General features: G+C 44.2%; 1 protein-coding gene across 1 annotated transcript in view; it reads right to left on the bottom strand.

Annotated features, from left to right (window-relative positions):
* LOC134957456 (aldo-keto reductase family 1 member A1-like) overlaps positions 1-14,933 on the bottom strand; it is a 42,134-nt gene extending 27,201 nt beyond the window's left edge. Inside the window, exons 1-2 of the mRNA XM_063939401.1 lie at positions 14,828-14,933; positions 13,586-13,681 (exon numbers count right to left, since the gene is read on the bottom strand). Of these exons, the coding sequence (XP_063795471.1) occupies positions 13,586-13,675 (90 nt within the window). The 5' untranslated portion in view covers positions 13,676-13,681; positions 14,828-14,933. The remainder of the gene's footprint in view (positions 1-13,585; positions 13,682-14,827) is intronic.
* Positions 14,934-16,049: the final 1,116 nt, after the last annotated feature.

Below are 16,049 nucleotides of genomic sequence, written 5' to 3'. Positions count from 1 at the left end.
GCCACAGCCGTGAACTACCGCACTGTACTGTGTCTGCTGCTAATATAGACTGGTTGATATTTAAAGAGATATTAGTAGTATACAACAATACTATACTGGTGGTCAGGCACTGGTCACCACTCCTGCAGCAAAAGTGTGCACTGTTAATTAATATAATTGTACTCCTGGCTCCTGCTAACAACCTGCAGTGCTCCCCAGTCTCCCCCACAATTAATTATAAGCTTTTAATTTATACATTGATGACTGTGCAGCACACTGGGCTGAGCTGAGTGCACACAGACTGAGTCACACTGTGTGACTGACTGTGCTGTGTATCGTTTTTTTTTTCAGGCAGAGAACGGATATAGCAGAGAGAAGTGAACGGATATATTATATTAAATAAAAGTTAACTAGCAACTGCACTGGTCACTGACTGTGGTAAACTAACTCTGTCTGCGACTCTGCACAATCTCTCTCTATCTAATCTATCTATCTCTATTCTAATGGAGAGGACGCCAGACACGTCCTCTCCCTATCAATCTCAATGCACGAGTGAAAATGGCGGCGACGCGCGGCTCCTTATATAGAATCCGAGTCTCGCGATAGAATCCGAGCCTCGCGAGAATCCGACAGCGTCATGATGACGTTCGGGCGCGCTCGGGTTAACCGAGCAAGGCGGGAAGATCCGAGTCGCTCGGACCCGTGGAAAAAAAAGTGAAGCTCGTGCGGGTTCGGATTCAAAGAAACCGAACCCGCTCATCTCTAATAAATAGTCATATTTGTATTAATCTGTAACAACTTCAGCTATTACTGAACAGATGGAATAATTACACTTATATTAATTTGTGACAACTGTAAACACTATTGAATAGATGGTAGTTTAAGAAGTCTATAAAGATATATCTGTCATAGATAGCAGGCTCTCACTTAGAGATAACATGAATGTGATCTACAGTATGAACAATCTATATGTATGTATGTATGTATGAGCTCAGTATAATGGAGGTAAATAATCACCAGGCAGACTACAATATATATTGACACAGTATATGTGGAAGAAAGTAGCTGCAGAATATCTGCCCAAAAAAGAACAAACATTTTTAGAAGACATAGCATGGGACATACAGATACCAGTACCAACACCAGTAGTAAACCCACCACCACCACCACCACAAGTGACACCATTGATTCAGGTACCACCACCATTTGTACCTAACACAGCACCAACTCTGACTACAACTGCAGCACCCTTACACTCACGAGAACCTAATGTGGTACTGAAGAAAAGAGATGGCAAGTGGTATACGATTTCTTCAGAACCATACAATCCAATATATCCAGATCTGCAAAAGGAATTGAGACAGAGAAAGTGTCCACAATGTCACCAATGTATACCTGAAGGATATGAACATTGCCCCTTTTGTGACAATTGGGTACTCCCCAACGAACCACACTCTGACAATAGCCAGAACACACCCATAATCTCTAAGAACAACCCGTTTCTGGCAAATAGTCCCCAGACTATTGGGACAAGGATAATACATAGAAAAGAACAGTGTAAGAAAATGCAATCAGGGGACTTTAGTACACCATGTCCATGTAATACCTGTGCACCACATGTCCAGATGTTTTATCAGATGCAGCCACCACCATATCCTGAAGATACTATCACGGCATACCCAGTATCTGTACAAATCACTAGAGACCTTAATGCCGCGGGACTAGCAGACAGGAACACCACAGACTATGGGCTGCATCAGACATGAATGACATCATTTCTAGAGCTCCATACCCACGCAAGTGTCCAAATGCATATTTGAATTATATGAAGAGAATAAATCTTGTTTGGGCAGGATCTTGGATAGATCTTCGAGAACTAAACTCAGTGTTATTGGGTTCATCAGCTGAAGCTGAAGTAAGAGGATATCCAGCAGGAGCAGCTGCAAACATAGTAGCCCCACTAGCAGAAGATGCACAAAGGACAAAGATAAGCGGGGAACAGTACATGCACAGATTAGAACACTGGTGTAACCAGCAAAGAAACAGAGTACCTGCTTTTCCAGATGTTAAACAGAAGAGTGGTCAGACTGTCAGACAGTACCATGATATGGTGCATCAAGGACATATAGATGGAGGATTTGATGTGGCCAATACCCAACATGAAAGGCTTTTGAAAACACATTTCTTAAATGGTCTCACAGAAGCCCTGAGAGGAGAATTGTTCCAGGTTAGACCAGAAGCCTCTACCTTAACCATGGAATCACTCCTACAAGTCTTAGAGGCCATAGAAGAAAGACAAGAAGAGAAGAAAAGAAAACAGAAAGAAAAGAGCTCTGTACCCAGAATAACTGTCCATGTAATGCAAGAGATAGGAACAAGATCCAAGTAACAGATGTCCAGAAACACAGGAAAGAAGCCCCAAAGGAAAGTCTCTTCAGAAGAAGCGAAGACAAAGGGTTTGTGTTTCTTCAGCAATGAACAAGGACATATGAGGAAGGAATGTTCCAAATACAAGACATGGGCTCAGAACAGGGCGGCCTCTGAAGCCAGCCCATAGGAAACAGGCGCTCCAGAACTGTACCTTTCGGTCCAAGTAATTGACTCTCCTGGACCCAAAGTAACAACCACACTTACCCTACCAGGAGGGGAACAATTGGACTGTATTATAGATACCAGAGCAAGATGAACTATATTAAGATAACAGGAGGTACCAACAAAACTGCAAGCAAAATAAACTATATTGGGAACAGGAATGGCAAGTACAACAGTCCCTCTAAAGAAAAGCAATCCTGCAAAATCAGTGTGGGACAAGAAGTCATTTTAGTACCTGTGCAGTTCCTCATCTCTGAAGACTGTCAAGTCAATTTATTTGGAACCAATGTGTTATCAGCCATTCAAGCCACAGTACAGTATACAAGTAAAGAAATAACATTATCCACAAGAACAAGCGACAAGCTTCAACAAGCTGTACTAGCTGCTATAATGTTGATGGAAGAACAGAAGCCACAAGGTGATCAATTTCCAGAATAGCTAGACCAGGTACCATCCAAAGTCTGGTCTAAAGGAAAGACGGATGTTGGATTATTGACAGTACAACCTGTCCACCTGAAACTTAGAGAGAAGACTTCAGATATTGTGCTTAACCACCCCTTAACAATACAGGTACTGCATGCAGTTACAGAAATTCTGAATCAAGCAAGAACCAAACATCTCTCAGCAGCTAGATTAACCAAATACGAAGTAGTGCTGTTGAGTCCTACGAATGTCACCATTTCACGTTGTACGGTATTGAATCCTGCTACATTGTTACCAGTAGAGGATTCAAAAGAGGGGAGAAAGTACACATTATCTGATGAACTATATGATGACAGAAGAAGATACAGCAAACTCTGGAAATACACACAAAAAAAAGAAAATGTCATCATGTTTGTTTTGAACTTATGAAATCAGAGATGTCTCCTCTTGATAATGTTATCGAACTGGTATTGGACAATGCAGATCTTACTCTGTTTATGGATGTATCCAGGTATTATCATGAATGGTCACCATGTACAGTTTATGCAGTAACAACAATGGATGAAGTCCTGGTCCAAGAACTCCAACCACACTTTTCTGCGCAAGAAGCTGAACTAAATGCACTTTAAACAGCATGTATAATAGTGGAAAACCAAACAGCTAAGAAACTAATGGAAGATGTGGTCTGCAGATATGGGGTTCCAGAAACAATTGATCGGACAGAGGAACTAATTTTATAGGAGAAATAATGCAACACATAATGCAGGACTTGGGTATCAGTTAGGCATTTCACACACACCCTCCACAGGTCAGAGGCGAGTGGCAGAGTAGAACACCTGAATAGCAGCCTTAAATTAAAAAAGATACAGGAAATAATGGCAGAAACAAAGAAAATATGGTTAGAGTGTCTACCTATAGCCCTATACTCTGAACCACACCCAATAAGAAACACAAACTGACACCATATGAAGTGTTATTCCTGACAGCACCTAAGACAGGATGTTATTTTCCCCAGCAGATGTGACGTAATCATGGAGATATGACTACTTATGTTACCTTGTTAAGCAAACAAATGATTAATGTACACAATACAGTGTTTCCATCTCTTCCAGATCTTGTCTCCATTGTAGGATGATGTTCATTACAAACCAGGAGATTGGGTCTATACTAAGCGGCATGTCAAGAAAGCACTAGAACCACGCTTTGATGGTCCATTCCAGGGTCTGCTAACAACCCCTACAGCAGTCAAGCTTGAGCTAAAAGACACCTGAATACACGCCTTGTAAAGCTGGCTGTGAAGATCAAGTCACCATGAATCCTTTTTACGTGTTAATAACAATACTTAGTTTAGAGATATTACAGAACAGGTGACACCAGGGGGGCAAATTATTAGAGATGAGCGCCTGAAATTTTTCGGGTTTTGTGTTTTGGTTTTGGGTTCGGTTCCGCGGCCGTGTTTTGGGTTCGAACGCGTTTTGGCAAAACCTCACCGAATTTTTTTTGTCGGATTCGGGTGTGTTTTGGATTCGGGTGTTTTTTTCAAAAAACACTAAAAAACAGCTTAAATCATAGAATTTGGGGGTCATTTTGATCCCAAAGTATTATTAACCTCAAAAACCATAATTTACACTCATTTTCAGTCTATTCTGAATACCTCACACCTCACAATATTATTTTTAGTCCTAAAATTTGCACCGAGGTCGCTGTGTGAGTAAGATAAGCGACCCTAGTGGCCGACACAAACACCGGGCCCATCTAGGAGTGGCACTGCAGTGTCACGCAGGATGTCCCTTCCAAAAAACCCTCCCCAAACAGCACATGACGCAAAGAAAAAAAGAGGCGCAATGAGGTAGCTGTGTGAGTAAGATTAGCGACCCTAGTGGCCGACACAAACACCGGGCCCATCTAGGAGTGGCACTGCAGTGTCACGCAGGATGGCCCTTCCAAAAAACCCTCCCCAAACAGCACATGACGCAAAGAAAAAAAGAGGCGCAATGAGGTAGCTGTGTGAGTAAGATTAGCGACCCTAGTGGCCGACACAAACACCGGGCCCATCTAGGAGTGGCACTGCAGTGTCACGCAGGATGTCCCTTCCAAAAAACCCTCCCCAAACAGCACATGACGCAAAGAAAAAAAGAGGCGCAATGAGGTAGCTGTGTGAGTAAGATTAGCGACCCTAGTGGCCGACACAAACACCGGGCCCATCTAGGAGTGGCACTGCAGTGTCACGCAGGATGTCCCTTCCAAAAAACCCTCCCCAAACAGCACATGACGCAAAGAAAAAAAGAGGCGCAATGAGGTAGCTGACTGTGTGAGTAAGATTAGCGACCCTAGTGGCCGACACAAACACCGGGCCCATCTAGGAGTGGCACTGCAGTGTCACGCAGGATGTCCCTTCCAAAAAACCCTCCCCAATCAGCACATGATGCAAAGAAAAAGAAAAGAAAAAAGAGGTGCAAGATGGAATTGTCCTTGGGCCCTCCCACCCACCCTTATGTTGTATAAACAAAACAGGACATGCACACTTTAACCAACCCATCATTTCAGTGACAGGGTCTGCCACACGACTGTGACTGATATGACGGGTTGGTTTGGACCCCCCCCAAAAAAGAAGCAATTAATCTCTCCTTGCACAAACTGGCTCTACAGAGGCAAGATGTCCACCTCATCTTCACCCTCCGATATATCACCGTGTACATCCCCCTCCTCACAGATTATCAATTCGTCCCCACTGGAATCCACCATCTCAGCTCCCTGTGTACTTTGTGGAGGCAATTGCTGCTGGTCAATGTCTCCGCGGAGGAATTGATTATAATTCATTTTAATGAACATCATCTTCTCCACATTTTCTGGATGTAACCTCGTACGCCGATTGCTGACAAGGTGAGCGGCGGCACTAAACACTCTTTCGGAGTACACACTTGTGGGAGGGCAACTTAGGTAGAATAAAGCCAGTTTGTGCAAGGGCCTCCAAATTGCCTCTTTTTCCTGCCAGTATAAGTACGGACTGTGTGACGTGCCTACTTGGATGCGGTCACTCATATAATCCTCCACCATTCTATCAATGTTGAGAGAATCATATGCAGTGACAGTAGACGACATGTCCGTAATCGTTGTCAGGTCCTTCAGTCCGGACCAGATGTCAGCATCAGCAGTCGCTCCAGACTGCCCTGCATCACCGCCAGCGGGTGGGCTCGGAATTCTGAGCCTTTTCCTCGCACCCCCAGTTGCGGGAGAATGTGAAGGAGGAGATGTTGACAGGTCGCGTTCCGCTTGACTTGACAATTTTGTCACCAGCAGGTCTTTCAACCCCAGCAGACCTGTGTCTGCCGGAAAGAGAGATCCAAGGTAGGCTTTAAATCTAGGATCGAGCACGGTGGCCAAAATGTAGTGCTCTGATTTCAACAGATTGACCACCCGTGAATCCTTGTTAAGCGAATTAAGGGCTGCATCCACAAGTCCCACATGCCTAGCGGAATCGCTCCCTTTTAGCTCCGTCTTCAATGCCTCCAGCTTCTTCTGCAAAAGCCTGATGAGGGGAATGACCTGACTCAGGCTGGCAGTGTCTGAACTGACTTCACGTGTGGCAAGTTCAAAGGGCATCAGAACCTTGCACAACGTTGAAATCATTCTCCACTGCACTTGAGACAGGTGCATTCCACCTACTATATCGTGCTCAATTGTATAGGCTTGAATGGCCTTTTGCTGCTCCTCCAACCTCTGAAGCATATAGAGGGTTGAATTCCACCTCGTTACCACTTCTTGCTTCAGATGATGGCAGGGCAGGTTCAGTAGTTTTTGGTGGTGCTCCAGTCTTCTGTACGTGGTGCCTGTACGCCGAAAGTGTCCCGCAATTTTTCTGGCCACCGACAGCATCTCTTGCACGCCCCTGTCGTTTTTTAAAAAATTCTGCACCACCAAATTCAAGGTATGTGCAAAACATGGGACGTGCTGGAATTTGCCCATATTTAATGCACACACAATATTGCTGGCGTTGTCCGATGCCACAAATCCACAGGAGAGTCCAATTGGGGTAAGCCATTCCGCGATGATCTTCCTCAGTTGCCGTAAGAGGTTTTCAGCTGTGTGCGTATTCTGGAAAGCGGTGATACAAAGCGTAGCCTGCCTAGGAAAGAGTTGGCGTTTGCGAGATGCTGCTACTGGTGCCGCCGCTGCTGTTCTTGCGGCGGGAGTCCATACATCTACCCAGTGGGCTGTCACAGTCATATAGTCCTGACCCTGCCCTGCTCCACTTGTCCACATGTCCGTGGTTAAGTGGACATTGGGTACAACTGCATTTTTTAGGACACTGGTGAGTCTTTTTCTGACGTCCGTGTACATTCTCGGTATCGCCTGCCTAGAGAAGTGGAACCTAGATGGTATTTGGTAACGGGGGCACACTGCCTCAATAAATTGTCTAGTTCCCTGTGAACTAACGGCGGATACCGGACGCACGTCTAACACCAACATAGTTGTCAAGGACTCAGTTATCCGCTTTGCAGTAGGATGACTGCTGTGATATTTCATCTTCCTCGCAAAGGACTGTTGAACAGTCAATTGCTTACTGGAAGTAGTACAAGTGGGCTTACGACTTCCCCTCTGGGATGACCATCGACTCCCAGCGGCAACAACAGCAGCGCCAGCAGCAGTAGGCGTTACACGCAAGGATGCATCGGAGGAATCCCAGGCAGGAGAGGACTCGTCAGAATTGCCAGTGACATGGCCTGCAGGACTATTGGCATTCCTGGGGAAGGAGGAAATTGACACTGAGGGAGTTGGTGGGGTGGTTTGCGTGAGCTTGGTTACAAGAGGAAGGGATTTACTGGTCAGTGGACTGCTTCCGCTGTCACCCAAAGTTTTTGAACTTGTCACTGACTTATTATGAATGCGCTGCAGGTGACGTATAAGGGAGGATGTTCCGAGGTGGTTAACGTCCTTACCCCTACTTATTACAGCTTGACAAAGGGAACACACGGCTTGACACCTGTTGTCCGCATTTCTGGTGAAATACCTCCACACCGAAGAGCTGATTTTTTTGGTATTTTCACCTGGCATGTCAACGGCCATATTCCTCCCACGGACAACAGGTGTCTCCCTGGGTGCCTGACTTAAACAAACCACCTCACCATCAGAATCCTCCTGGTCAATTTCCTCCCCAGCGCCAGCAACACCCATATCCTCCTCATCCTAGTGTACTTCAACACTGACATCTTCAATCTGACTATCAGGAACTGGACTGCGGGTGCTCCTTCCAGCACTTGCAGGGGGCGTGCAAATGGTGGAAGGCGCATGCTCTTCACGTCCAGTGTTGGGAAGGTCAGGCATCGCAACCGACACAATTGGACTCTCCTTGTGGATTTGGGATTTCGAAGAATGCACAGTTCTTTGCTGTGCTGCTTTTGCCAGCTTGAGTCTTTTCATTTTTCTAGCGAGAGGCTGAGTGCTTCCATCCTCATGTGAAGCTGAACCACTAGCCATGAACATAGGCCAGGGCCTCAGCCGTTCCTTGCCACTCCGTGTGGTAAATGGCATATTGGCAAGTTTACGCTTCTCCTCCGACAATTTTATTTTAGGTTTTGGAGTCCTTTTTTTACTGATATTTGGTGTTTTGGATTTGACATGCTCTGTACTATGACATTGGGCATCGGCCTTGGCAGACGACGTTGCTGGCATTTCATCGTCTCGGCCATGACTAGTGGCAGCAGCTTCAGCACGAGGTGGAAGTGGATCTTGATCTTTCCCTAATTTTGGAACCTCAACATTTTTGTTCTCCATATTTTAATAGGCACAACTAAAAGGCACCTCAGGTAAACAATGGAGATGGATGGATTGGATACTAGTATACAATTATGGACGGGCTGCCGAGTGCCGACACAGAGGTAGCCACAGCCGTGAACTACCGCACTGTACTGTGTCTGCTGCTAATATATAGACTGGTTGATAAAGAGATAGTATACTCGTAACTAGTATGTATGTATAAAGAAAGAAAAAAAAACCACGGTTAGGTGGTATATACAATTATGGACGGGCTGCCGAGTGCCGACACAGAGGTAGCCACAGCCGTGAACTACCGCACTGTACTGTGTCTGCTGCTAATATATAGACTGGTTGATAAAGAGATAGTATACTCGTAACTAGTATGTATGTATAAAGAAAGAAAAAAAAACCACGGTTAGGTGGTATATACAATTATGGACGGGCTGCCGAGTGCCGACACAGAGGTAGCCACAGCCGTGAACTACCGCACTGTACTGTGTCTGCTGCTAATATATAGACTGGTTGATAAAGAGATAGTATACTCGTAACTAGTATGTATGTATAAAGAAAGAAAAAAAAACCACGGTTAGGTGGTATATACAATTATGGACGGGCTGCCGAGTGCCGACACAGAGGTAGCCACAGCCGTGAACTACCGCACTGTACTGTGTCTGCTGCTAATATATAGACTGGTTGATAAAGAGATAGTATACTCGTAACTAGTATGTATGTATAAAGAAAGAAAAAAAAACCACGGTTAGGTGGTATATACAATTATGGACGGGCTGCCGAGTGCCGACACAGAGGTAGCCACAGCCGTGAACTACCGCACTGTACTGTGTCTGCTGCTAATATAGACTGGTTGATAAAGAGATAGTATACTCGTAACTAGTATGTATGTATAAAGAAAGAAAAAAAAACCACGGTTAGGTGGTATATACAATTATGGACGGGCTGCCGAGTGCCGACACAGAGGTAGCCACAGCCGTGAACTACCGCACTGTACTGTGTCTGCTGCTAATATATAGACTGGTTGATAAAGAGATAGTATACTCGTAACTAGTATGTATGTATAAAGAAAGAAAAAAAAACCACGGTTAGGTGGTATATACAATTATGGACGGGCTGCCGAGTGCCGACACAGAGGTAGCCACAGCCGTGAACTACCGCACTGTACTGTGTCTGCTGCTAATATATAGACTGGTTGATAAAGAGATAGTATACTCGTAACTAGTATGTATGTATAAAGAAAGAAAAAAAAACCACGGTTAGGTGGTATATACAATTATGGACGGGCTGCCGAGTGCCGACACAGAGGTAGCCACAGCCGTGAACTACCGCACTGTACTGTGTCTGCTGCTAATATATAGACTGGTTGATAAAGAGATAGTATACTCGAGTCGTAACTAGTATGTATGTATAAAGAAAGAAAAAAAAACCACGGTTAGGTGGTATATACAATTATGGACGGGCTGCCGAGTGCCGACACAGAGGTAGCCACAGCCGTGAACTACCGCACTGTACTGTGTCTGCTGCTAATATATAGACTGGTTGATAAAGAGATAGTATACTCGTAACTAGTATGTATGTATAAAAAAAGAAAAAAAAACCACGGTTAGGTGGTATATACAATTATGGACGGGCTGCCGAGTGCCGACACAGAGGTAGCCACAGCCGTGAACTACCGCACTGTACTGTGTCTGCTGCTAATATATAGACTGGTTGATAAAGAGATAGTATACTCGTAACTAGTATGTATGTATAAAGAAAGAAAAAAAAACCACGGTTAGGTGGTATATACAATTATGGACGGGCTGCCGAGTGCCGACACAGAGGTAGCCACAGCCGTGAACTACCGCACTGTACTGTGTCTGCTGCTAATATATAGACTGGTTGATAAAGAGATAGTATACTCGTAACTAGTATGTATGTATAAAGAAAGAAAAAAAAACCACGGTTAGGTGGTATATACAATTATGGACGGGCTGCCGAGTGCCGACACAGAGGTAGCCACAGCCGTGAACTACCGCACTGTACTGTGTCTGCTGCTAATATAGACTGGTTGATAAAGAGATAGTATACTACTAATATTATATATACTGGTGGTCAGGTCACTGGTCACTAGTCACACTGGCAGTGGCACTCCTGCAGCAAAAGTGTGCACTGTTTAATTTTAATATAATATTATGTACTCCTGGCTCCTGCTATAACCTATAACTGGCACTGCAGCAGTGCTCCCCAGTCTCCCCCACAATTATAAGCTGTGTGAGCTGAGCAGTCAGACAGATATATAATATATATAGATGATGCAGCACACTGGCCTGAGCCTGAGCAGTGCACACAGATATGGTATGTGACTGACTGAGTCACTGTGTGTATCGCTTTTTTCAGGCAGAGAACGGATATATTAAATAAACTGCACTGTGTGTCTGGTGGTCACTCACTATATAATATATTATGTACTCCTGGCTCCTGCTATAACCTATAACTGGCACTGCAGTAGTGCTCCCCAGTCTCCCCCACAATTATAAGCTGTGTGAGCTGAGCAGTCAGACAGATATATATAATATTATATATAGATAATAGATGATGCAGCACACTGGCCTGAGCCTGAGCAGTGCACACAGATATGGTATGTGACTGAGTCACTGTGTGCTGTGTATCGCTTTTTTCAGGCAGAGAACGGATTATAAATAAAACTGGTGGTCACTGGTCACTATCAGCAAAACTCTGCACTGTACTGAGTACTCCTAATGCTCCCCAAAATTAGTAAATCAAGTGTCTCTCTAATCTATTCTAAACGGAGAGGACGCCAGCCACGTCCTCTCCCTATCAATCTCAATGCACGTGTGAAAATGGCGGCGACGCGCGGCTCCTTATATAGAATCCGAGTCTCGCGATAGAATCCGAGCCTCGCGAGAATCCGACAGCGTCATGATGACGTTCGGGCGCGCTCGGGTTAACCGAGCAAGGCGGGAAGATCCGAGTCGCTCGGACCCGTGAAAAAAAACATGAAGTTCTGGCGGGTTCGGATTCAGAGAAACCGAACCCGCTCATCTCTACAAATTATGTTCTCAAAAGAGGTTCAAGGTATTAGCAATGCCATTAACAAGACAATAAAATGTGTACTATATCTAGAGAAAGTAAACTATTCAGCTCATCACGTTCAGATGTAAACAATTATAGAAGCAGCAAAATTTGCAGAAATAGCAGCAGAATTAAATGGAAACGTACAGCAACATTGGTGGGATATATTTACAGGTAAATTTCCATCATTCTCTAAAGCATATAACATACTGATACATCCAGTGATAGGGATAATAGTACTATTGATTCTGCTCATCCTTTGGAACTGTTATCTATCCTGTAGTTTCAGAAAAATGATTACTAGAAGTATGACCCCAGTAAAAGCGCTTGTTGTGAGCACAAAGGAAGAAACATGTAGCAAATGCAAAAGACCTAACACAGGAAACAGAAGTACATGTATGTATTGCTCACATCCCCTAATGGTTTAAGTAGAAATAGTATTGTCATAGTTTAATCGGAGTATGGGTTCTGAATGATCGGTTGACATCCATCCATATGTGGTTCTTATGATAACATATGAGGTGATATAAGGTATCAGAAGTGCTCAGGTTATTACTATTACAATATGTGTAAGGCAGGATCAGAGTAAGATTTTAATCAAAAGAGGGGTTTGTGAGAGTAATATTGATTAAAATGCTTTTGCTGTATTATTGTTTCACTATATTCTAAAGACTGTATATATGTCCCTTTACATATATTATAAGGTCATCGTTGCTTGTATTGTATGTGTGAGACAACAGGTGGTTTCCTTAAAAATATTTCCAAGATAAGAATGTGAAGCCAGGAGACAGAGAATAACAGAAATAGAGATCTTCAGCAATCGCTCATTCTTTGACAAGACAGACTCCAGGAATACTTTGGAACTGTCTTCTGAATATTACCTTCTATGTCACTGAAACTTGTAATATATATATGATTAGCTAACTTTATACTTCACTGTGATTGGAGGGCATGTTAAAGCCCACTTCTTATGGTATAAATAAAAGCTCTCTCTGTCACAGGACAGAGCAGTGTTATACTGGCATTGTGTCTAGTGTGACTTCTTGCTCTCCGGCCGGCTGTATCCAGAACCATGAATCTCCAAGACAGAAGGGCTACTAAGGCATTGATAGTTAAGGTGTAAGCCTATTACCCTAACACCAGTCTTTAGAGGGGGTGTGCCCAGCTGCCACATTGGTTTGCCTAACCATTTTGCATGGGTTGGTCCCCTAGATAAATATATACAGTAAATACTGTGGTGCATGAATAATAATGTACTAGGGGGGTAATTCTGAGTTGATCGCAGCAGGATTTTTGTTAGCAGTTGGGCAAAACCATGTGCACTGCAGGGGAGGCAAATATAACATGTGCAGAGAGAGTTAGATTTGGGTGGGTTATTTTGTTTCTGTGCAGGGTAAATACTGGCTGCTTTATTTTACACTGCAATTTAGATTGCAGATTGAACACACCACACCCAAATCTAACTCTCTCTGCACATGTTATATCTGCCTCCCCTGCACTGCACATGGTTTTGCCCAACTGCTAACAAAGATCCTGCTGCGATCAACTCGGAATTACCCCCTAGATTAGTAACAGCACAGTCTGGAACCTGATCCCTACAGGAGGCGGTGGGCCCCCAGCCAGTAGGGCCCACCAGTGGTTTCCCCTGTACCCCTGTGGGCCAGTCCAACCCTGGCAGTGAGACAGTCAGGCTCTCTCTACATTCTCATCCTGCGCAGAGGATTTCATGGATGACAGGGCGACTTACCTGTCCAGGTAAGCTCTGCCAAGTGCCGAGTCCTACCATCGGTATCTTGTGGCCATTGTTTAATGTCTGGCACGGAACAGCTTTCGCCATATTTGCCTTAAATGGAAGAGATTAGCAATAAATGCAAAATGTGAAACAGTCATACAGCTCATTAACAGTAATTAAAACAACGTGTGCTTACAGATCAGGAAAAAGAGGTAACGAAGCTGTGGCGTAGGGTGGGGCCATTTGTACAGCAGATGTATCCTGGGCACCGTTTTCTTTGCATAGTTATTGAGTGAATAATAATTTTGCTTTGATTACAGCTAATAACAAAATCACTGATTATTTGGTCAGTAACAGAAATAGGTGACGGCAAAATATTTCATGTTCCGCTCCTGAAGTAAAGTTACTTTTAGGCTGAATTTTTGTTTATATGAGGCCTCATACAGTCCAAATACGTAATAAGTATGTAATAAGCTGGACATTCGTCCAGCTTCCCTGTGTGGGATACGTCCAGTGTCCCTAAATTTTTGTCTGCGGCACATTGTCATGTGGAACCTGGAAATATTTTATTTTGGTTTCCTCCTGAACATAAACTGAGAGCAGGAAACATTCCCATCTGTGAGAGCTCGCTGAGAGCCGGGGCTGTCACTATACATGACACAATCTCCCAGCATGCCCTGCAGTACCGTCAGCCAGCACAGCACTTGTGATTGGTGGGGATAAACATAAACACAATCTACAATCGTTTATCAATATATAGGCTTACCATACCATCCCGTTAAATCGGTATGCTCATGGATTACATAGGTTCTGTGGCTGATTAAAACCAAGGAAAATGCAGGCTTGTAGTCAGCCAGCCACAGAACCTGTGTAGTTCATTAATGTCTATCAATATAATACAGGTCACAGTGTCAGAAATAGCAGTAATTATAATTTATTTATACAGTATGACACTTTTCTCAGGAGCTAATGCTCACTAGATCCCCAGGAAATCTGTATTATGCCATTTGCCATAGTCCTGCCAGAGTGTAATATAAAAACCGAGTGGCAATAATTATATAGAGCCAGCAGGGGCAAATGCAGGACTTCTGGAGGTGGGTTGTCCCAGGCCCATGAAGGGTGCATAATTATCATTTAACACGAAAATCGGGACAGTTGGGAGGTATGCAAGCCATAGTCTGCCCCAAACAAAGTGCAGGTTATGTAACAGAGAGCTGCAGACATATGCAGGCCCAATGATCACAGTAAACCACTTACCAGATTCTCTTTCGGGTGCACTCAGATCCCCAGACACACACACTGCAGACTTGGAAGGAAAATCTGCTGACACTGGGCATATGCAGCAGCTTTATAGTGCTTGTAGTGGCATCTGGCCAGGCTCCGGGGAAAGGGGTGTTTCTGGGCAACTGAAACCCCCACTTGCATTTGTTTATGTAGAGTGTGGTTGTGAGTTGTGCAAACAGACCTAAATCCAGTCTTGTCAGATACCAGCATTTGGATGTGAGCATGGGATACTGTACCAATATCAGGTGGGTGAGGTAATAATTGCTATACACAATAAGGGCTTTAGCTTGTATCAGGACACGCCTATTAGATAATGACTCATTTGGCTACTGCTGGCATTTGTACCAGCAAATCAACAATCATGTCCCACTAATACTGTTAAACTAACAGGGGGAGCCTGAATACCTGGCACTGAATATTGCAAGTCATGTATTGATCCAAGAGACTGTAATTATGGGAACGGTCCAGGAGATAGAGACACACACTAGTAGACCTGAACGTGGCCCACACTACAATAGGGGAGTCATGTACAGTGGGGGTGATTCCAACTTGATCGTAGCTGTCAGTGGCGTAAGTTTCTCCCAGTTGGCCGGAGGCATGAAAAATATTGGTCCCCCCCCCCACTTATATATCATCCGTGTGCCAATAAGATGCCGTTTTGAGATCCGAGTAACACCGAGTAAAACCGAACCCGCTCGTCTCTAATTCTAACTATGTGAAGCTACTACCAGGGCCGGTGCAAGGTTTCTCGGCACCCTAGGCAAAATTTCTGCCTACACCCCCCCCCCCGTCCCCGTCCTCCCGGCCCTCCCCTTCCCCTGTTGCTTGGACAGTGGAGTGATCACGTTGTTATCTAGAGGCTGTGTTAACAGTATGTTGATCCTCCTGAAGCAGCCAAATAACAGCAAAAGAAAACCTGACAAATATTATATTAAATGCACACAAGTTAAAAAGCATCCAGCCCCACATCCATATATAGTAGAGATGAGCGCCTGAAATTTTTCGGGTTTTGTGTTTTGGTTTTGGGTTCGGTTCCGCGGCCGTGTTTTGGGTTCGACCGCGTTTTGGCAAAACCTCACCGAATTTTTTTTGTCGGATTCGGGTGTGTTTTGGATTCGGGTGTTTTTTTCAAAAAACACTAAAAAACAGCTTAAATCATAGAATTTGGGGGTCATTTTGATCCCAAAGTATTATT

The sequence above is a fragment of the Pseudophryne corroboree genome, chromosome 9, assembly GCF_028390025.1.
Source record: "Pseudophryne corroboree isolate aPseCor3 chromosome 9, aPseCor3.hap2, whole genome shotgun sequence".
Taxonomy (NCBI): domain Eukaryota; kingdom Metazoa; phylum Chordata; class Amphibia; order Anura; family Myobatrachidae; genus Pseudophryne; species Pseudophryne corroboree.
The sequence above is the reverse complement of the archived record's forward strand: the minus strand, read 5'-3'. Positions and strand labels throughout refer to the sequence as shown.